The sequence below is a fragment of the Balaenoptera musculus genome, chromosome 2 (assembly GCF_009873245.2).
Source record: "Balaenoptera musculus isolate JJ_BM4_2016_0621 chromosome 2, mBalMus1.pri.v3, whole genome shotgun sequence".
Taxonomy (NCBI): Eukaryota; Metazoa; Chordata; class Mammalia; order Artiodactyla; family Balaenopteridae; genus Balaenoptera; species Balaenoptera musculus.
In genome coordinates this window covers 77,289,159-77,310,968 of record NC_045786.1, presented here as the reverse complement: position 1 = coordinate 77,310,968, position 21,810 = coordinate 77,289,159, and the positions used below count along the sequence as shown (strand labels likewise).

Sequence of the window (21,810 nt, the reverse complement as noted above, 5' to 3'; positions counted from 1 at the left end):
CAGACGCGCAGGCTCAGTAGTTGTGGTTCACGGGCCCAGCTGCTCCATGGCATGTGAGATCTTCCCAGACCAGGGCTCGAACCCGTGTCCCTTGCATTGGCAGGCAGATTCTCAACCACTGCGCCATCAGGGAAGCCCAGAGATCTTTCTTAATGTAGGTGTTTGTTGCTATGAACTTCCCTCTTTGAACTGCTCTTACTACATCCCATAAGTTTTGGTATGTTGTGTCTCCTTTTTCATTTGTTTCAAGATCATTTTTTTTTTTCCTCTTTGATTTCTTTCATCCGTTGGTTGTTCAGGAGAGTCTTGGTATCTTCTTTGGTGAAGTGTCTGTATAAGTCTTTTCTTCTTTTAAAAAATTGTTAAATACACTTTAATTTTTGGAACAGTTTTAGATTTACATAAAAACTGGGAAATTAGTACAGAGAATTTCTATAATCTCTACACAGTTTCCTCTGCAACTAATATATACATTAGTGTGGTACATTTGTTACTGTTAATGAATGAATCAATATTATTATGATTCACTACTGTTAACTAAAGACCATACTTTATTCATATTTCCTTAGTTTTTATCTCTTTGGTTCATTTTAAAGAATTGAGTTGACTTGTTTTATAATTGAGTTTTAAGAGTTCTTTATATATCCTAACTACAAGTCTTTTGTCAGATACCTGCTTTGCAAATATCTCTTGCCTTTTATTTCTGTAACAGTTTTTTTGAAGAGCAATGTTTAAAATTTTGATGAAGTCCAATCTGTTGTTTTTTTTCTTTTATAATTTATGCTTCTTGTGTCCTATTTAAGAATTCTTTGCTAAACCTAAAGGGGCCACTAAGATTTGCTCTTAGGTTTTCTTATAGAAGTTGCATAGCTTGAGCTTTTATGTTTTGGTGAGTTCTTGTGCATGATATAAGGGGTCAGGGTTCATTATTGGAATATGTGCAGCACTATTTGTTGAGAAGATTATCCTTTCACTATTAAATTGCCCTGGTACCTTTGTTGAAAATCAGTTGCCCAGATATGTGTGGATTTGTTGCTGGAATCTGTTTTGTTCCATTGATCTGTATGTCTTCATGTTAACACATTGTCTTATTATACCTTTATAATAAATCCTGAAATCATCTAATTTCTTTTAATTAGTCTTGACATTAGTGTTGTCCTTTCCATCCCTTCATTGGAACTCCTTTGTATGTTCTTGTAGGCAACATATAGTTGTTTTCCTATTGTTTTAATCCAATCTGACAATCTCTGACTTTTTTTTTTTTTTTTTTATGGCTGTGTTGGGTCTTCGTTTCTGTGCGAGGGCTTTCTCCAGGTGTGGCAAGTGGGGGCCACTCTTCATCGCAGTGCGCGGGCCTCTCACTATCGCGGCCTCTCTTGTTGCGGAGGACAGGCTCCAGATGCGCAGGCTCAGTAATTGTGGCTCACGGGCCCAGCTGCTCCGCGGCATGTGGGATCTTCCGGGACCAGGGCTCGAACCCATGTCCCCTGCATTGGCAGGCGGATTCTTAATCACTGTGCCACCAGGGAAGCCCTGACTTTTTAATTAGGAGGCTTAGACCATTACATTCAATATGATTTTTAATAATGGTTGGATTTTATTCTATTAACTTGCTATTTGTTCTCTTTGTTCTATTCTATTAACTTGCTATATGTTCATGCTCTTTCTTCCTGTTTCTTATTTTTCTCCTTTTGAATATTTTTTAACAATTACATTTTATCTCTTTTACTGGCTTATTATCTCCACTTCTTTTTATGGACATTTTATCATTTATCAGATACACCTTTAACTTATCATTGTCTACCTTCAAGTAACAGCATTTTATGAATAATGTAAGAACCTTTCAGCAGTATACTTCTCTCCTCCCTTTTTTGTTGTTGTCATACATTTTATTTATTATACACAAACTCCACACTACATTGTTACTTTTTTGCTTTGAGGAGTTAATGAACTTTCTGAATTAAAAAAAAAAAAAAACCTTTATATTACACTACACATAAAATTTACCCTAATTTTTGAAAGTGTACAGTTCACTAGTGTTACATACATTCACACTGTTGTGTATCCAAACTCCAGAACTCCTTGTTCATCTTGCAAAAACTGAAAACCTATGTCCATTAAAAAATAATTCCCCATCCCCCTCTCCCTGATCCTTGGCAACCACAATTCTACTTTCTATCTTTATGATTTTTACTACTCTAGGTACCTAATGTAAGTGGAATCATATACTATTTGTGACTGGCTTATTTCACTTAGCATAATGTTCTCAAGGTTCATCCATGTTGTAGCATGTATCAGAATTTCATTCCTTTTTAAGGCTGAATATTCCATTGTATGTATGTAACAGGTTTTGTTTATCCATTCATTGGATAAAGCAACCTGGGTTGCTTCCACCTTTTGGCTATCGTGAATAATGCTGATATGAACTTGGGTGTGCGGGTATCTCTTAAAGACTCCACTTTCAATTATTTTGGATATTTGCCTAGATGCGGTATTGCTGGATCATATGGTAATTCTATTTGTAACTTTCTGAGGAACCACCATACTGTTTTTCCATAGTGGCTGCACCGTTTTACATCCATACCAACAGTGCACAAGGGTTCCAATTTTTCCATATCCTTGCCAACTTGTTATTTTGTGTTGCTTTTTTTTTTAATAGTAGTCATCCTTATGTTTATTAGGTGGTATCTCATTGTGGTTTTGATTTGAATCTCCCTAAATATTAGTGATGTTGACCACCTTTTCATGTGCTTGTTAGCCATTTGTATATCTTTTCTGGAGAATTATCTATTCAAGTCCTTTGCCCATTTATTAATTGATTGTGTTTTTGTTATTGATTTGTAGGAGTTATTTCTGTATTCTGGATATTAACTCTTTATCAGGTATATGATATGCAAATATTTTCTGTAGGTTTCTTTTTCACTCTGTTGATTGTGTCCTTTGATGTAATCCAATTTATCTATTTTTTTCTTTTGTTTGCCTGTACTTTTTATTTTTTTAACATCTTTATTGGAGTATAATTGCTTTACAATGGTGTGTTAGTTTCTGCTTTATAACAAAGTGAATCAGCTATACATATACATATGTTCCCATATCTCTTCCCTCTTGCATCTCCCTCCCTCCCACCCTCCCTATCCCACCCCTCTAGGTGGTCACAAAGCACCGAGCTGATCTCCCTGTACTACGTGGTTGCTTCCCACTAGCTATCTATTTTACGTTTGGTAGTGTATATATGTCCATGCCACTCTCTCACTTTGTCACAGCTTACCCTTCCCCCTCCCCATATCCTCAAGTCCATTCTCTAGTAGGTCTGTGTCTTTTTTCCCGTCTTACCACTAGGTTCTTCATGACTTTTTTTGTTTTTCCTTAGATTCCATATATATGTGTTAGCATACTGTATTTGTTTTTCTCTTTCTGACTTACTTCACTCTGTATGACAGACTCTAACTCCATCCACCTCACTACAAATAATTTCGTTTCTTTTTATGGCTGAGTAATATTCCATTGTATATATGTGCCACATCTTTATCCATTCATCCGATGATGGACACTTAGGTTGCTTCCATGTCCTTGTTTGTCTGTACTTTTGGTTTCATATCCAAGAATCCACAACCAAATCCAGTGTCATGATCATTTCCCCTACATTTTCTTCTAATAGTTTATACTTTATAGACATGTAGGTCTTTGACCAAATTTGAGTTAATTTTTGTATATGATATGAAGTAGGTGTACAGCTTCATTGTTATGCATGGAGATATCTAGCTTCCCAGCTCAGTTTGTTAAAGAGGCCATCTTTTCCTAGTGAATGGTCTTGGCATCCTTGTCAAAAATCATTAGACTTTATATGCAAGGGTTTATTTGGGGGTTCTTTATTACATTGGTAAATATTTCTTTATGTCCGTATTACACTATTTTGATTACCATAGATTTATAATAAGTTTTGAAATTGGGGAGTGTGAGACCTTCAACTTGTGTTATTCATTAAAAGTGTTTGACTATTCGTGTTCCCTTGAGATTCCATATAAATATTAGCTTGCATGGATCTATTTCTGTAAAAATGCCATTGGGGTTTTGATAAAGATCATACTGAATCTGTAGATCTCTTTGGGTAGTATTGACATCTTACAATCTATGACCACAGAATATCCTTCCATTCATTTGTCTTTAAATGTCTTTCAGCAGTGTTTTGAAGTTTTCAGTGTAAAAGCATTTCACCTCCTTGGTTACTTTTATTCCTAAGTACTTTATTCTTTTTAATGGTATTATATTTGTAATTGTTTTCTTAATTTCTTTTTAGGAATGTTCATTAGTAGTATATAGAAACACAACTGGTTTTGTGTGTGTGTTGATTCTATGTCATGCAACTTTGCCAAATTAATTTATTTGGATGCATAAATTGTGGAATCTTGTGGAATCTATAAGGTTTTCTACATACAAGACAATGTCATCTGTGAACAGAGATAATCTTCCTTCTTTTTGATTTGAGTGCCTTTTATTTTTATTCCCTAGCTGCTCTGACCAGAACTTGCAGTACTGTGTTGGATAAAAGTGACAAAAGTGAACATCTTTGTCTTGTCTATGATCCTAGAGGGAAAGCTTTCAGTCTTGTACCATTGAGTTTGATGTTAGCTGTGGGCTTGTCAGTATATGGCTTTTATCATGTTGAAGTAGACTCCTTCTGTTCCTTGTTTTTTAAGTGTTTTTTATCATGAAAGTGTGTTGCATCTTGCCAAGGGTCCCAAGGTGTCTCAGAGGTGGTGTTGGACTGCTGGTGGGTGGGGCCAGGGTCTAGCAGTGGGGAGGCACCCAGTGCTGGTGGCTGGGCTGGGTCCTGCCATGGCAGGCTGTGGTGGTCCTGGGCTGGTGTCGGCCCACTGGTGGGTGGAGCTGGGTCCCAGGGTCTCTGGCTGCAAGGCCTAGGGATCCTGGGGTTAGTGCCTCTGCTCTTGTGTGTGGGGCAGGGTCCTGGGCCCTCTGGTGGGCAGGGCTGTGCTGTGTTCCAGGTGGCTGTAGGCTCAGGGGGTCTTAAGGTAGCCTGCCTGCTGGTGGTGAGTGGGGCTTTGTCCCCCCCAAGCTAGTTGCTTGGCCTGAGGCTTCCCAGTACTGGTGCTGACAGGCTGGTGGGTGGAGCCATGTCCCAGTGCTAATAAGCTAGAGGAGGATTCTGAAGTGGTGCTTCCCAGCATCAGTGTCCACGTGATAGAATGGGCTCCCACAAATGACTGCTGCCAATGCCTATGTCCCAAGGATGAGCTTCAGTTGCCTCTTACCTCTTGGTGATTAGCAGGTGGGTCTGAACCAGGCTCCTTTCAAAAATTACTGCTTCTTCTCTGGGTCCTGAAGCATGTGAGATTTTGTGTACACCCTTTAAGAGTGGACTGTCTATTTCCCACAGCCCTCTGGGTCTCCTGAAAGTAATCTCCACTGGCCTTCAAAGCCAGACATTCTGGGGCTTGTCTTCCCAGTACAAGACCCCCAGGCCGGGGAGCCCAATGTGGGGGTTAGACCCATTGCTCCTTAGGGAGAACCTCTGTAATTGTAATTATCCTCCCGTTTGTGGGTTGCCCATCTTGGGTATGGGTCTTGACAATACTGCACCTCCACTCCTTCTACCTATCTTGTTGTGGTTCCTTTTTTATATTCTTGGTTGGAGAAGATCTTTTCTGTTAGATTCAGGTCTTTCTCATCAATAGTTGTTCTGTAAATAGTTGTAATTTTGGTGTGCCCATGGGAGGAGTTGAGCTCAGGGTCTTACTCTGCCATCTTGGCAACAAAATCTAACCCACTGTCAATTATCTTTTAAAGAGAAGTTTTTAACGAAAAACTCTACTAATATTTACCACATGTTACTATTTCTGATACATTTTTTTTTTAATGTGTGTGTATGTAGATTCAGATTTCCTTCTGGTATCATTTCCCTTTTTGCATGAAAGACATCCTTTCACATTTTTTCCAAGTACCAGATGTTCCTCTACTTAATAGTTTCTACTTACTTGTCTTAAAGTTCACTGGTCCTTTTTCTCCATTGTCCAAATTGCTGCAGAGCTCATCCAATTAATTTTTACCAAGATTACAAACTCAGTCTTCCTTATCATGGGCAGTGGCTGAATTCTCTGCTCAGCTCTTTAGACCACAACTTTTACCTTTCATGGGTTCCTAGGAGTCTCACCCTGCACATGTTATTTAGGTGCCAAGGATTTGAGGGAACTGTGTATGCAAATTTTGAGGGATTTCCCACCTGGAAATTTCTACCATCGTGGCAGCCCTGCTGTCCAATTCCTTAGCCCAATAAGACTGATACTTTTTGCTTCAGGTCTGTCCCCTGTGAACCGATGAACTGAAAAGTGCTCTCAGAAACCAGCTGAATGTGGTTCTCAACCAGTATGCTTCCATTTTTTCAAGGATCATAACCATCTCCAGTTTCTGCTTACTACTGATTACTCATCTCTGCCTTCAAATATAAGCTACTTTGGCATTATTGGAATTAGAACTGAGTTGTTATTTTAAAAACATTTTTTAAAATGCTAGAGGTGTGAGCATCATTAAAAGTTATCAAAGTTACAGTAATTTAGTAATGCAAAAACTAAAAATAGCTTTTATTGCTGGTATCATTTTTTCCATTCAAATACTGCAAAGAATAAATGGGATTTTTTTTTCCCTTTGCAGGATATAGCAAATGAAGAACACAAAAAAATTGAAGTGTTAAAATCAGAAAACAAGAAGCTAGAAAGACAAAAAGGAGAATTAATGATAGGGTTCAAGAAACAATTAAAATTAATTGATGTTTTAAAAAGGCAGAAGGTGAGTTTATCCTAAAAAACAAAGTTAAAATAAATCACAGATGTTATTTGGCTCTTTCTACTAAGATATTTAGTATTTCTACTTTAGATATGTTTATTTTGACATGCTTAGTCACAAAATTTTATCTATACATCAATGCAAGTAAATTAGAAATGTGGAAATAGGACTAGTAAATATAATACGGATACTCCCTAACTAAAGAAAATACCATATATAAAAATAACTTAGAGGATCAGTTTGCCTCTTGAAGAGTGAAAACTGATTCCAAACCACTTTTGTTCTGTTCACTACACGAGTTACCTCGTGGTAAGAGGATATGAATTCATGGCTTTGCCACTGTCCCTTTTTGCAAAGGTTAGGTATTACAATATTATTGAATTGCTCTCTCAACAGGTTGGTACAATACCAGCAGTGAACGAAGGTTTTTAGAGGCTGACCTAAAATGTCACATTTATTGTAATTAGAATTACACATTCCTACAACAAAACTTAATTTGATAGCATATTATACACACACTTTTATAAATTTCCTGTTGTTCTGTGGTCTACTCTTAACACTAAATTAGACAATATTTGTTTTTAAACACAGATGCATATTGAAGCTGCCAAGATGTTGTCTTTCACTGAAGAGGAATTTATGAAGGCACTCGAATGGGGAAATTAATAAGTGATCTACTTTTTTAACCTATGGTGGATATACCCTTTATTTAACTTAAGTTGTAATGGTTTGAATTATTTTTACCCTAAGAAATGAAGATACTTGATAATGAAATCAAAATAATTCCAAATTCCCTGTGTAGATCTGGGGATGTAAAATTTATATCTAATTATTACAAAATGGAAATATTTTATAAAATAAAGCAATAGGAATTTAACTTTTCATTGTTATCTTTCTTATGACCATCTAGCCCTTTTTCAACTGCACTTGAATAGAAAATATTTTATGTTCTAGAGATGTAACTCTAGTTTGTAAATGATGTTTATACGAGAGAAACTGTTTCTGTTCTTATTTACAATTAAGTGCATTCACTAGTAAAGCACGTTGAAATTCCTCACTCATTTCCTGTCTACTGGGAGAGGAGAAAAGTAAAGTTTTCCCTGGCCAAATCAGGGAAGTAAAATTCCAAGACACTAACATAGATGGAAGTGGTATGGAGAGGTTAGTCTCCTGGGTTGTTTGATTTTATATATATATATTTCTCTATATGGAGTGTGGTGTAGAATTCAGATCTTCAAATTATTAGTACAAAAACAATAGTTTGATTAAAAGCAATCAACTTTGCCATTAATTTTGCAGTGAAAAAATACTCAGTAATTTAATTTTTATCAAAAACAAATGTTTTCTTACAAATAATTGTTTATAAATGATGAAATAGAGATGTTTTAGAAAATCCAAAGACAATGGATTCCTACCCTCACTGAACTGTAAAACAGAAGTTACACTGACATCTAGTGGTAACATACAAAAGAATCCAGGTTTACCAAATTTTGATGATGTCACTTCTCTTCACAAATTTCACTCCTTTTCTGATATACTTTTCTAAACTCTTCACCAAGCATATCAATATCATCCTCTTTTTTGAATACTCCCTACAAGAAAAATATTTTGTGGGTTACTGTGAATGCCAGAATAATTCACTAAATGTTCGTTAAGGCTAACAGATATACACACATGAAATTTGTAAAGTTATTTCCCAGATAACAAAATCTATTTAATATATTTATGAAAAAAATTTTTCTGAAATTATGACGATATATACGAAATATTCTTAGCCTGACCTGATTTCCTGATTTACCAGATCCTGTGTTAGAACTTGTCAGGAATCTGGGCTCTTCTGCTTTATTACTACAAGTACTACTGCTTTGATGGGCTGAATAGGAATTAATTTAATCCATACTATATATTCTACCCTTGTTTTGAAACAGCCCTACAGTATGATATGAGGGAGGTCAGGGTGAAGAGATTGAGCTTTGCCAGATTCATGCATGGGATTGGCTCTTGCCTCAGTTCTGTGTCTAATCAGCAAACATTCAATCTTGCAGGAAAGAATCCAGGTGTGGAGTTAAGCCAACTAATCTTAATCCCTTTAAAACAAAATTAAACTTGAATATTTACTTATTCTAAGAATCCAGAGAATAATTTAGGTCATTTGGAGCCACTAGGATCTAGGATAAAATCATTTTAGGTTATCATCAGGCTCTCCCATTTCCACAATTACTTTGCTACACAAATATATAAACCCTAAGACTCTCGCAGAATTATAGTCTAGTTTATGAAATTTATCAATTCCATATGGCTTTTGTCATTAATGTATCATTTTGTATTCATTAATCGTGTCTATTACTATAAGGTCCTATGGACAGGTAATAAGTGTTCACATTTCTCTTTCTCCTGCCTTTGCACTGACTAAGCAAAATATACATTTGATTCTTTTGATTGAATACAGTATCAAATGGCATAATTTCTATATTTGAAGGATGGAAATTTTATTTACATGAGTCCAGATGTTTATGTGGCCTAGGAAACTCAGTTATTTTTATAGTCAACGTATTTCAGACATACATGAAAATTTGCTATCTGATGGAAGTACTTTTAAAAACCAGGGTTACCTAGTTATAATGTAACCTCCTGCTATACAGCAGATCTGTCTCAGACTCAGTTCAAGCATGTATCTGTGACTACTGATACCAATTACAAGGTTTTCCTGTATATCACCAGACTGTCAGAACCGCTATAGTTTTAGACTTCCTACACGGAAAGAGGAGAAAAGAACCTCTAAAATTTAAATTCAATAATTCCAGCTCATATTTAATAGAATGTGCCAAGACCAACTCTCTCATTTTGGAGATGTTCAATTACTGGCTCATATCACACTGTTAATTTGTAACAGTAAGAAGTGAGTGAAACCCAGGCCCTCCGAAATATATATTTTTTTTATACAGCAGGTTCTTATTAGTTATCTATTCTATAAATATTAGTGTATATATGTCAATCCCAATCTCCCAAATCATCCCACTACCACAACCCGCCCTCCCCACTTTCCCTCCTTGCCATCCATACGTTTATTCTCTACATCTGTGTCTCTTATTTCTGCCTTGCAAACTGGTTCTTCTGTACCATTTTTCTAGACTCCACATATATGCGTTAATATACAATATTTGTTTCTCTTTTTCTGACTTACTTCACTCTATATGACAGTCTCTAGGTCCATCCATGTCACTACAAATAACCCAATTTCCTTCCTTTTTATGGCTGAGTAAATATTCCATTGTATGTATATACCACATCTTCTTTATCCATTCATCTGTCAATGGGCATTTAGGTTGCTTCCATGACCTGGCTATTGTAAACAGTGCTGCAATGAACACTGGGGTGCATATGTCTTTTTGAATTATGGTTTTCTCTGGGTATATGCCCAGTAGTGGGATTGCTGGGTCATATGGTAATTCTATTTTTAGTTTTTTAAGGAACCTCCATACTGTTCTGCATAGTGGCTGTATCAATTTACATTCCCACCAACAGTGCAAGAGGGTTCCCTTTTCTCCACACCCTCTCCAGCATTTACTGTTTGTAGACTTTTCGATGATGGCCATTCTGACCAGTGTGAGGTGATGCCTCATTGTAGTTTTGATTTGCATTTCTCTAATAATTAGTGATGTTGAGCAGCTCTTCATGTGCCTCTTGGCCATCTGTATGTCTTCTTTGGAGAAATGTCTATTTAGGTCTTCTGCCCATTATTTCATTGGATTGTTTTCTTAATATTGAGCTGCATAAGCTGTTTATATATTTTGGAGATTAATCCTTTGTCCATTGATTCATTTTCATCGTGTTTATAGTTTCCTTTGCTGTGCAAAAGCTTTTAAGTTTCATTAGGTCCCATTTGTTTATTTTTGTTTTTATTTCCATTACTCTAGGAGATGAGTCAAAAAATATCTTGCTGTGATTTATGTCAAAGAGTGTTCTGTCTATGTTTTCCTCTGAGAGTTTTACAGTGTCTGGCCTTACATTTAGGTCTTTAATCCATTTTGAGTTTGTTTTTGTGTATGGTGTTCTAATTTCATCCTTTTACATGTAGCTGTCCAGTTTTTGCAGCACCACTTATTGCAGACTGTCTTTTCCCCATTGTATATCCTTGCCTCCTCTGTCATAGATTAGTTGACCATAGGTGCATGGTTTTATCTCTGGGCTTTCTATCCTGTTCCATTGATCTATATTTGTTTTTGTGCCAGTACTATATTGTCTTGATTACTGTAGCTTTGTAGTATAGTCTGAAGTCAGGGAGTCTGATTCCACCAGCTCCATTTTTTTTCCCTCAAGATTGCTTTGGCTATTCGGGGTCTTTTCTGTCTCCATACAAATTTTAAGATTTTTTGTTCTAGTTCTGTAAAAAATGCCACTGGCACTTTGATAGGGGTTGCATTGAATCTGTAGATTGCTTTGGGTAGTAGAGTCATTTTCAAAATATTGATTCTTCCAATCCAAGAGCATGGTATATCTCTCCATCTGTTTGTCTCATCTTTTATTTCTTTCATCAGCATCTCATAGTTTTCAGAGTACAGGTCTTTTGTCTCCTTGGGTAGGTTTATTCCTAGGTATTTTATTCTTTTTGCTGCAATGGTGAATGGGATTGTTTCCTTAATTTCTCTTTCTGATCTTTCATTGTTAGTGTATAGGAATGCAAGAGATTTCTGTGCATTAATTTTGTATCCTGCAACTTTACCAAATTCATTGATTAGCTCTAGTTTTCTGGTGGCATCTTAAGGATTATCTATGTATAGTATCATATCATCTGCAAACAGTGACAGTTTTACGTCATCTTTTCCAATTTGTATTCCTTTTCTTTTTCTTCTCTGATTGCCGTGGCTAGGAGTTCCAAAATTATATTGAATGATAGTGGCGAGAGTGGACATCCTTGTCTTGTTCCTGATCTTAGTGGAAATGGTTTCAGTTTTTGACCACTGAGAATGATGTCTGCTGTGGGTTTGTCGTATATGGTCTTTACTATGTTGAGGTAGGTTCCCTCTATGCCCACTTTCTGGAGACTCTTTATCATAAATGGGTGTTGAATTTTGTCAAAAGCTTTTTCTGCATCTATTGAGATGATCATATGGTTTTTATTTTTTAATTTGTTAATATGGTGTATCATATTGATTGAAGAATCCTTGCATTCCTGGGATAAATCCCATTTGATCATGGTGTATGATCCTTTTAATGTGTTGTTGGATTCTGTTTGCTAGTATTTTGTTGAGGATTTTTGCATCTATATTCATCAGTGATATTGGTCTGTAATTTTCTTTTTTGGTAGTATCTTTGTCAAGTTTTGGTATCAGTGTGATGGTGGCCTCATAGTATGAATTTGGAGCATTCATTCCTCTGCATTTTTTTAGAAAATTTGAGAAGGATGTGTGTTAGCTCTTCTCTAATTGTTTAATAGAATTCACCTGTGAAGCCATCTGGTCCTGGAATTTTGTTGGTTGGAAGATTTTTAATCACAGTTTCAATTTCATTACTTGTGATTGGTCTGTTCATATTTTCTATTTCTTCCTGGTTCAGTCTTGGAAGGTTATACCTTTCTAAGAATTTGTCCATTTCTTCCACGTAGTCCATTTTATTGCAATAGAGTTGCTTGTAGTAGTCTCTTAGGATGCTTTGTATTTCTGTGGTGTCCGTTGTCACTTCTCCTTTTTCATTTCCAATTTTATTATTTGAATCCTCTCCCTTTTTCTTGATGAGTCTGGCTAAAGGTTTATCAATTTTGTTTATCTTCTCAAAGAACCAGCTTTTAGTTTTATTGATCTTTGCTATTGTTTTCTTTGTTTCTATTACATTTATTTCCACTCTGACCTTTATTATTTCTTTCCTTCTACTAACTTTGGGTTTTGTTTGTTCCTCTTTCTCTAGTTCCTTTAGGTGTAAGGTTAGATTGTTTGAGATTTTTCTTGTTTCTTGAGGTAGGCTTGTATTGCTATAAACTTCCCTCTTAGAATTGCTTTTGCTGCATCCCATAGGTTTCATCATGTTTTCGTTGTCATTTGTCTCTAGGTATTTTTTGATTTCCTCTTTGATTTCTTCAGTGAGCTCTTGGTTATTTAGTAACGTATTGCTTAACCTCCATGTGTTTATGTTTTTTACGTTTTTTCCTCTGGAATTGATTCCTAATCTCATAGCGTCATGGTCGGAAAAGATGCTTGATATGATTGCAGTTTTCTTAAATTTACAGAGGCTTGATTTGTGACCCAAGATGTCATCTATCCTGGAGAATGTTCCGTGTGCACTTGAGAAGAAAGTGTAATCTGCTGTTTTCAGGTGGAATGTCCTATAAATATCAATTAAATCTATCTGGTCTATTGTGTCATTTAAAGCTTTTGTTTCCTTATTAATTTTCTGTCTGCATAATCTGTCCATTGGTGTAAGTGAGGTGGTTAAAGTCCCCCACTATTATTGTGTTACTGTTGATTTCCTCTTTTAGAGCTCTTAGCATTTGCCTTCTGTATTGAGGTGCTCCTATTTTGGGTGCATATATATTTATAATTGTTATATCTTCTTTTTGGATTGATCCCTTGATCATTATGTAGTGTCCTTGTCTCTTGTAACATTCTTCAATTTAAAGTCTATTTTATCTAATATGAGAATTGCTATTCCAGCTTTCTTTTGATTTCCATTTGCATGGAATATCTTTTTCAATCCCCTCACTTTCAGTCTGTATGTGTCCCTAGGTCTGAAGTGGGTCACCTGTAGACAGCATATATATGGGTCTTGTTTTTTATCCATTCAGCAAGCTGTGTCTTTTCGTTGGAGCATTGAATCCATTCACGTTTAAGGTAATTATTGATATTTATGTTCCTATTACCATTTTCTTAATTGTTTTGGGTTTGTTTTTGTAGGTCCTTTCCTTCTCTGGTGTTTCCCACTTAGAGAAGTTCCTTTAGCATTTGTTGTAGAGCTGGTTTGGTGGTGCTGAATTCTTTTAGCTTTTGCTTGTCTGTACAACTTTTGATTTCTCCATTGAATCTGAATGAGATCCTTGCCGGGTAGAGTAATCTTGGTTGTACGTTTTTCCCTTTCATCACTTTAAATATATCATGCCACTCCCTTCTGGCTTGTAGAGTTTCTGCTGAGAAATCAGCTGTTAACCTTATGGGAGTTCCCTTGTATGTTATTTGTCGTTTTTCCCTTGTTGCTTTTAATAATTTTTCTCTGTCTTCAATTTTTGTCAGTTTGATTACTATGTGTCTTGACGTGTTTCTCCTTGGGTTTATCCTGTCTGGGACTCTCTGCGCTTCCTGGACTTGGGCGGCTATTTCCTTTCCCATGTTAGGGAAATTTTCGACTGTAATCTCTTTAGATATTTTCTCTGGTCCTTTCTCTCTCTCTTCTCCTCCTGGGACCCCTACAATGCAAATGTTGGTGCGTTTAATGTTGTCCCAGAGGTCTCTGAGGCAGTCTTCATTTCTTTTCATTCTTTTTTCTTTATTCTGTTCTGTGGCAGTGAATTCTACCATTCTGTCTTCCAGGTCACTTATCCGTTCTCCTGCCTCAGTTATTGTGCTATTGATTCCTTCTAGTGTATTTTTCATTTCAGTTATTGTATTGTTCATCTCTGTTTGTTTGTTCTTTCTTTTAGGTGTTTGTTCTTTAATTCTTCTAGGTCTTTGTTAAACATTTCTTGCATCTTCTCGACCTTTGCCTCCATTCTTTTTCTGAGATCCTGGATCATCTTCATTATCATTATTCTGAATCCTTTTTCTGGAAAGTTGCCTATCTTCACTTCATTTAGTTGTCTTTCTGGGGTTTTATCTTGTTCCTTCATCTGGTACATAGTTCTCTGCCTTTTCATTTTGTCTGTCTTTCTGTGAATGTGGTTTCCCTTCCACAGGCTGCAGGATTGTAGTTTTTGCTTCTGCTGTCTGCCCTCTGGTGGATGAGGCTATCTAAGAGGCTTGATGGGAGGGACTGGTAGTGGGTAGAGCTGGGTGTTGCTCTGGTGGGCAGAGCTCAGTAAAACTTTAATCCACTTGTCTGCTGATGGGTGGGGCTGAGTTCCCTCCCTGTTGGTCGTTTGGCCTGAGGCAACCCAGCACTGGAGCCTGCAGGCTCTTTGGTGGGGCTAATGGTGGACTCCAGGAGGGCTCATGCCAAGGAGTACTTCCTAGAACTTCTGCTGCCAGTGTCCTGGTCCCCACAGTGAGCCACAGCCCCCAAACTCACACCTCTGCAGGAGACCCTCCAACACTAGCAGGTAGGTCTGGTTCAGTCTCCTATGGGGTCACTGCTCCTTCCCCCTGGGTCCTGATGCACACACTACTTTGTATGTGCCCTCCAAGTGTAGAGTCTCTGTTTCCCCCAGTCCTGTCGAAGTCCTGCAATCAAATCCCGCTAGCCTTCAAAGTCTGATTCTCTAGGAATTCCTCCTCCCATTGCCGGACCCCCAGGTTGGGTAGCCTGACGTGGGGCTCAGAACCTTCACTGCAGTGGGTGGATTCCTGTGGTATAAGTGTTCTCCAGTTTGTGAATCACCCACCCTGCAGTTAAGGGATTTGATTTTACTGTGATTGCACCCCTCCGACCATCTCATTGTGGCTTCTCCTTTGTCTTTGGATGTGGGGTATCTTTTTTGGTGAGTTCCAGTGTCTTCCTGTTGATGACTGTTCAGCAGTTGTGATTCTGGTGCTCTCACAAGAGGGAGTGAGCGCACGTCCTTCTACTCTGCCATCTTCAGTTTCCCCCCGAAATCTTAATACCATGTTTTTTTCCCCACTATTAGAGGTTATGTGTTAAATGTCACTTACTTTAGGGAGATATCCTAGTAATTTTGTAGCATGTTCTTTGAGAAGTTTTAGTCTTTCTTCTTCAATAATTTCATTAATACATCCTTGCCTTCTTTGCTGCAACTGCCATTCCTCCAATTCACGTTGCTGGAAATATAAATAAAATTTATTTTATTGTCACAAAACACATTAAACTAAGAATTTGTCCAATAAATTTGTCTAATTTACTCTTGCAGTAAATTAGATAAAACTGATAGGTACTAGATAATATATATCTTTTACATTTTATATATATATATATATATACACACACACACATATATATGTATATATTATAGTCACTATTTTTTTAAAGTTACAAGAAAAATCCCAGTTATGACTGGGATTTTAGGGAGGCAAGTACATATTTTTAGGACAAGTATCTTCATTACCAAGGAAAAAAGATTCAAAGAAATGATTTCCTAATTAATTCAACAAATATTTATTGCATGCTTATCATACTTCAGGTACTGAAAGCAGCTTACAGTGTAAGACGAAAAAAAAGGTAGATAAAACAGAATAGGGATATCTAAAAGATAAGTACTGCCATATAAAGTTTTGTAAAGCCTGTATGAAGCACAAGAGTAACAGCAAGAGTTCCAACAGGAGAACCAGTATTTCTCAGGCAAGAGTTCTGATACAGGGACTTCCCTGCTGGCACAGTGGTTAAGAATCCGCCTGCCAATGCAGGGGACACGGGTTTGAGCCCTGGTCCAGGAGGATCCCACATGCCGCGGAGCAACTAAGCCCCTGCGCCACAACTACTGAGCCTGCACTCTAGAGCCCGTGAGCCACAGCTACTGAAGCCTGCGTGCCTAGAGCCCTGCTCTGCAACGAGAAGCCACCACAGTGAGAAGCCAGCACACCACAACAAAGAATAGCCCCCACTCCCCGCAACAAAGACCCAACACAGCCAAAAATAAATAAACAAACAAAAGTCTGATAGGCAACCACACCAAACTTCTGTGCCATATAAATATGGACGAGATGACTAGCTTTAACACGTTTTAGAGGTTAAAAGAACTCTTATGGAAATATATCCAAATAGTCCTATTGGATAGGGAAGGATACTAAAGGCAGACCACTGAAAAAACATTGATGAATTTCTGCCAAGAATTACTTTAGTTAAAGTAGTATTAATGCTAAACTTTTCTTTGAAATCACTAGTTTAAGTCATGTAAACCAGAAAGCAGGATATCTGTCTTTTTTGCTACAGTGAGAGGCAAGCTTCTATATAACCTCTTTAAAGTTATTGAATGAAAATACAGAAGAATGCTAGGACACAGCCATATCCAATGCCAGTTAAACCTGGAATTGCTTCTCAGGAGAATATTTTGTCTACTATCATGTCAGATTCATTTGTATTACAGAATTAGAAGTATCACTGACAGTTAATTGAGAAAAGACTTACACTTTCACCCATGTTGCTACTGAATCAAAGGGTTGAGTTGGTCTTAATTATTTTATCTCTAAGATGAAACAGGGTAATAGAGTCTACCATAGAATCAGTATACCTGAATTTTTTTTTAGACCACATTTCTAAGGCTCCTTTAGGGTCAAATGTGGTCACAACAGGACCCGGATTTTGCCAATGGAATATAAGCAAAAGTGTCAGATGGCAGTTTCCAGGAATCAATCTTATATCCTTTGTCCCTTCTGCACTTCTTCCATCTGCTGCTTGAAACATGGATATGAAGGTTGAAGATCTAATTTAAACCATGAAGATGACGGCTATATCCTACAGAAGCCATAACGAAAAGCTAGAAGGAGCCTGGGTTCCTGAAGACTGTGAATAAAGCCTCAATTTCTAGACTTTCATGTGAGGGAATAGTAAACTATCTACTAAGCCACTGTTAATTTGAGACTACTTGTAGCCAAGCATCATCCTAACTGATCTATTCCTTATAATAGGGAGGTCCAAGAAGTTCTATAATGTTATGAGAAAAACTCACTCATTAGATTTTTGTCCAGTGATATATATGGGCTCTAATTTGGGTGTAATACAGGATTTCCCTTCTTAGGATGTGGTAGACCACATTAACTGTTCATCCTAAAAAACATTTTTATAGTTAATTAGGGTAAATATTTTAGAAAGGTATGAAACCAATTTGTTCATGAGGACAAAAAAAAAAGAGAGCCTTATATGATTGTGTAATAGAATGGATTCATGATTCTATGATCATGAAAATTCATCCTTGCCCTTGGACCAGAATAGAAATGTGACCCAATCTCACTGATACTTAAAACTAAGCCCACAGCTTCATATTGGGAACATTTACAATTAAAAAAAAAATTAAGATATAAATTTTTTGTAAAAGTATTTATGCTTTAGGTAATATTTTCAGATTTCTTCCATTTATAGCTGTCTTGCTAACTTTTCCAATAGCTTTCAGATTAGCTCTGTAAGCCATGAGATAGGACAGTCACAGTCACTGGTTCTACCTCTTTCTAGACAAGGAGTATTCAAAGCTTTCTGGTCAATTTCAAAATCCTTTTAATTTTCAGTCTCCTTGATCCCTTTGCTCTGACCAGGCAAAATGCTAGGTGCTTTATAGGTAATTATCTCCCTTAAAGGTTACAGTAGATCATGGTTGGTTTATATCAAAGCTACGGAATTGAAGTTTTATCCAGTAGGAATCCACTTAAGTTAAGCAGGAGGAGGACATAATGAGATTTTTTTTTATACCTTGCTAACTGGTAGCAGATGCCACAAGGAGACCAATTATAAGTCAATTTCAGTAGTCCACAGAATGATACTGAATGTCTAAATTAAGTTATGGAGAAGAGAAACTGAATTTATGAGGTGGAATCAATAGGATTGTTGAGGTGGAATCAATAGGATTTGATGGCTGACTAAAAATTATTAGGTAAGAAACAGGAAGAGTCCAGGAATGATTCCAAGGTGATAGCATATTCACTCAGTCACCCAAGCCTGTCTTTAACCAAGATTGAGGCTACAGAAATTGGAGGTTTGTCTGCTACATTCACTGTGGGAAACCTAAATTCTAAGGCACCCACAAGATTTTCAACTGTGTCCTTTAGGCATCTGGAAATATGGCAAAAGAACTACGGCATGAGGGGACTTTCCCGGTGGTCCAGTGGTTAAGAATCCGCCTTCCAATGCAGGGGACGCGGGTTCGATCCCTGGTCAGGGAACTAAGATCCCACATGCTGCGGGGCAACTAAGCCCGTGGGCCACAACTAGAGAGAAGCCCGCACTCCACAACTAGAGAGAAGCCCAGGCGCCGCAACGAAGAGCTTGCACGCCACAACGAAAGATCCCGCATGCCGCAACTAAGACCTGACACAGCCAAAATAAATAAATACATAAATATTTTTTTAAAAAAAGAACTACACCGTGAGTTGATTAAGTATAGAGGAAAGCCAAAAATTGAACCCCAAGTCTCCCAACACGTCATTGCAGCAGTCAAAAGAGCTGATCTCTCTTGGTTTTCTGTGACTTCCAGATTCTCTTATCTTTCTGACCATTTCTTGGTCTTGGCAATTTTTTCTACTACTTCCACCTCCTAACTAGAATGTTCTCCAAGTCTCAGTCACTGGCCCTCTGATTGTTTCTCATTATAATATATTATTTGGAAGAATCATCTTAATTTGAAACTCTCTGTGCTACTTAATAACAGAAATGCTTGTCTAAGAATACTTGACCTAAGTTTTCTTCTTCTGTTCAACTGCCTTCAGGACTTTTCAACTTGCGTTTCTACTTCAAACTCAGTATGACTAAAAATGAAGTCATTATATCTTTTTGCTCCAATTCAGAATATAACAGCACTTGTATTCCTTGAGTTTCTCATGTTTGAAACTTTGAGAGTTATTTTGACTCCTTCCTCCACTCTACCTTATATGGTCCAAAAAAATCATACAAGTCTCATCTATTCTTCCTTTAAAAATATTTAAACTCTCCCCTTTCTCTCTCCTTCCACTGCTCTGTTAACCTATATTCCAGGTCCTCCTCTCTTCACTCTTAAATTACTACTTTCTCCTCTTGTTAAAGACCATATTATGATAACCAGTTTCTACTGTATCATGTCCAAACTCCTCTGCCTATTATTCAGGTTTCTCCACTTGATAATTCCATATGCTGCCAACTTGGAATAGCCTTCCTCTGTCTTCTTTTATTCATTTTGTATGTATTTCCAGATAAATCCACATAGTTATGTCGTAAAGGTATTGCACACTAGTAAATCTCACACTACCACATTCTACAAATGTTTACATTGTACATTTAAGAAATATATTCTTAATATAGTGCTATATATAGTCGAGTCTTTTGGGTATCTAGACATTATTTTCTTTTGCTAGATTAGAAGCTACCAGAATGAGCTTTTATTTGCTTTGGTTCCCTCACCAACACTCAGCAGAATGCCTAGCAGATCAGTATCTGTTGATTATAAGAATATCTTGAGATTTCTTTTTGTCTACCCATGCAGGAAAGATCAGCATTATGATATTAATTTAATAATCCCAGCTCTGCCACTTACTTGCTGTGAAACCTTGGGCAATACATATAATCTCTCTATGCCTTAGTTTCCACATCTTTAAAATGGGAGTAATAGTACCTAACTCACAGGGTTGAAAGTTAAAAGTTATTACTTTGCTTTTAATGAGTATAGAATAGTGAATGACATATGAAAATGCTCAATAAATGTTAGTTATTATTACTACCACTTCTATTACTACTTAAAAATATTTGCCATATGCCTAATCTGTACTTTTCATATTTAGAGCTCTTTATCTTTTCAAAACACTTACACATTTTCTTATTTGGTTCTTAAAGTATTATTTCAGTTTTACGGATGAAACACAAATAGACAAATCAATGTGTCCAAAGTCACAAACCTAGTTTCCTCACCAATTCTTAAATCCACACTTCCAGCTAAGAAATCTTCCCCTGGGCCTCAAAATCAATGTGGACAAAATGGAATTATATACTCCACTCCCTCAAAATCTGTTTTTCTTTGTACATACTCTTTCTGTAGCACATCACCCACCACTCACTGAAGATGGAAGTACATAATAGCATTATTTATTAGTAGTGGCCTAATTCTTCTCTCAACTCTCCAGAACTAATTGGTCACCAAGCCCCATCAACTCTACCTTCCTAACACCTCACAGATGGATCCCTTCTCTGTTCACATGGGTTTTCATCACCTATCACTGGGATAACTATAATAACTTCCTTACTGACCTTCCTGTCTCTGGTCTTACTCCCCTCACATCTGTCCTCAACATTGCTACCTGAGTCATCTTTCCAAGTGCAGATCTTATCATGTAGCTTTCTTAATTCTTCAGTGGGTCTCCCTGGATAAAGTCCACCATTAAAATAGCAGCCAGGGCATTCATGATCTGTCTCCTCTCTGCCATACCAAGATGTCCATGTCTGTATAATTATCATCACATGCACCTGATATATCTTTATAATCATTGTTTTTAATGTGTTTTTCTTAACCAACACCAAAAACTCATAGATGATATGGACTGTCATATTTATCTTTGTGTTCTCAACACCAACCAATGTCTAACACACAGAAAGCATCAATAAATATTTTCTAGATTCATTGATTAACAAGTGGTCAGAAAATTTATATATCATATGATTAGTAAATGGATATCTAACATCTGGCACATAAACGGTTCTCAGTTAAATGTTTAGTGGATAAATAAATTAGCTGGTTGCTATTCAATAATTACCAAAAAAAAAAACCCAAAATACTTTTCCTTACTTTGTCTGCAAGGAACTGGTTGCGACGCTCTTCAATAAGTTTTTCCACAGCCCTCTTGTGTTCTAGTTGCTTCATTCTTTGCTTCTGAGCATTCATTAATTCTATTCGATCATCCTCAGCAAATTTCGCCAGCATAGCTTTTCTAAAGATCTCCTCTTCCTCTTTTGCAGCCTGAAGTACTAGTTCCTTCAAGGCCATTTGTTCCATAAAATTTTGCTTCAACTCCTTTTGCTTTCTCAATTTCTCTTCTGCTTCTTCCTAAATCACAATACATATAAAAGTTAATTCAGTAACTATTTCTTTACAGCAGATTTATAAAGATAGGGTAGGACAGAGTTTGATTAAGCTTAGTGTTACAATATGAAATAAAACTGAAAAATTAAGCCTTTTCAAGATAACACTTTGCCCCATCCTTTAAAAACTAATAGTTGGGCTTCCCTGGTGGCGCGGTGGTTGAGAAT

The 21,810-nt window shown here is 37.0% G+C and overlaps 2 protein-coding genes across 8 annotated transcripts in view; one reads left to right on the top strand and one right to left on the bottom strand.

The window, feature by feature from the left end:
- TEX9 (testis expressed 9) overlaps positions 1-7,677 on the top strand; it is a 247,054-nt gene extending 239,377 nt beyond the window's left edge. For 4 of the 6 annotated variants that reach the window (XM_036842658.1, XM_036842657.1, XM_036842659.1 and 1 more), the window contains 2 exons: positions 6,667-6,801; positions 7,390-7,677. In XM_036842658.1, coding sequence (XP_036698553.1) covers positions 6,667-6,801; positions 7,390-7,464 — 210 coding nt within the window. In that variant the 3' untranslated portion in view covers positions 7,465-7,677. The remainder of the gene's footprint in view (positions 1-6,666; positions 6,802-7,389) is intronic. The other 2 variants (XM_036842660.1, XM_036842661.1) reach the window with 1 other exon arrangement.
- A 438-nt stretch (positions 7,678-8,115) lies between these two features.
- Positions 8,116-21,810, bottom strand: part of MNS1 (meiosis specific nuclear structural 1) — an 85,596-nt gene continuing 71,901 nt past the window's right edge. The window contains exons 8-10 of one of the 2 annotated variants that reach the window (XM_036842655.1): positions 21,350-21,607; positions 15,591-15,716; positions 8,116-8,390 (exon numbers count right to left, since the gene is read on the bottom strand). In XM_036842655.1, coding sequence (XP_036698550.1) covers positions 8,298-8,390; positions 15,591-15,716; positions 21,350-21,607 — 477 coding nt within the window. In that variant the 3' untranslated portion in view covers positions 8,116-8,297. The remainder of the gene's footprint in view (positions 8,391-15,590; positions 15,717-21,349; positions 21,608-21,810) is intronic. The other variant, XM_036842656.1, reaches the window with a different exon arrangement.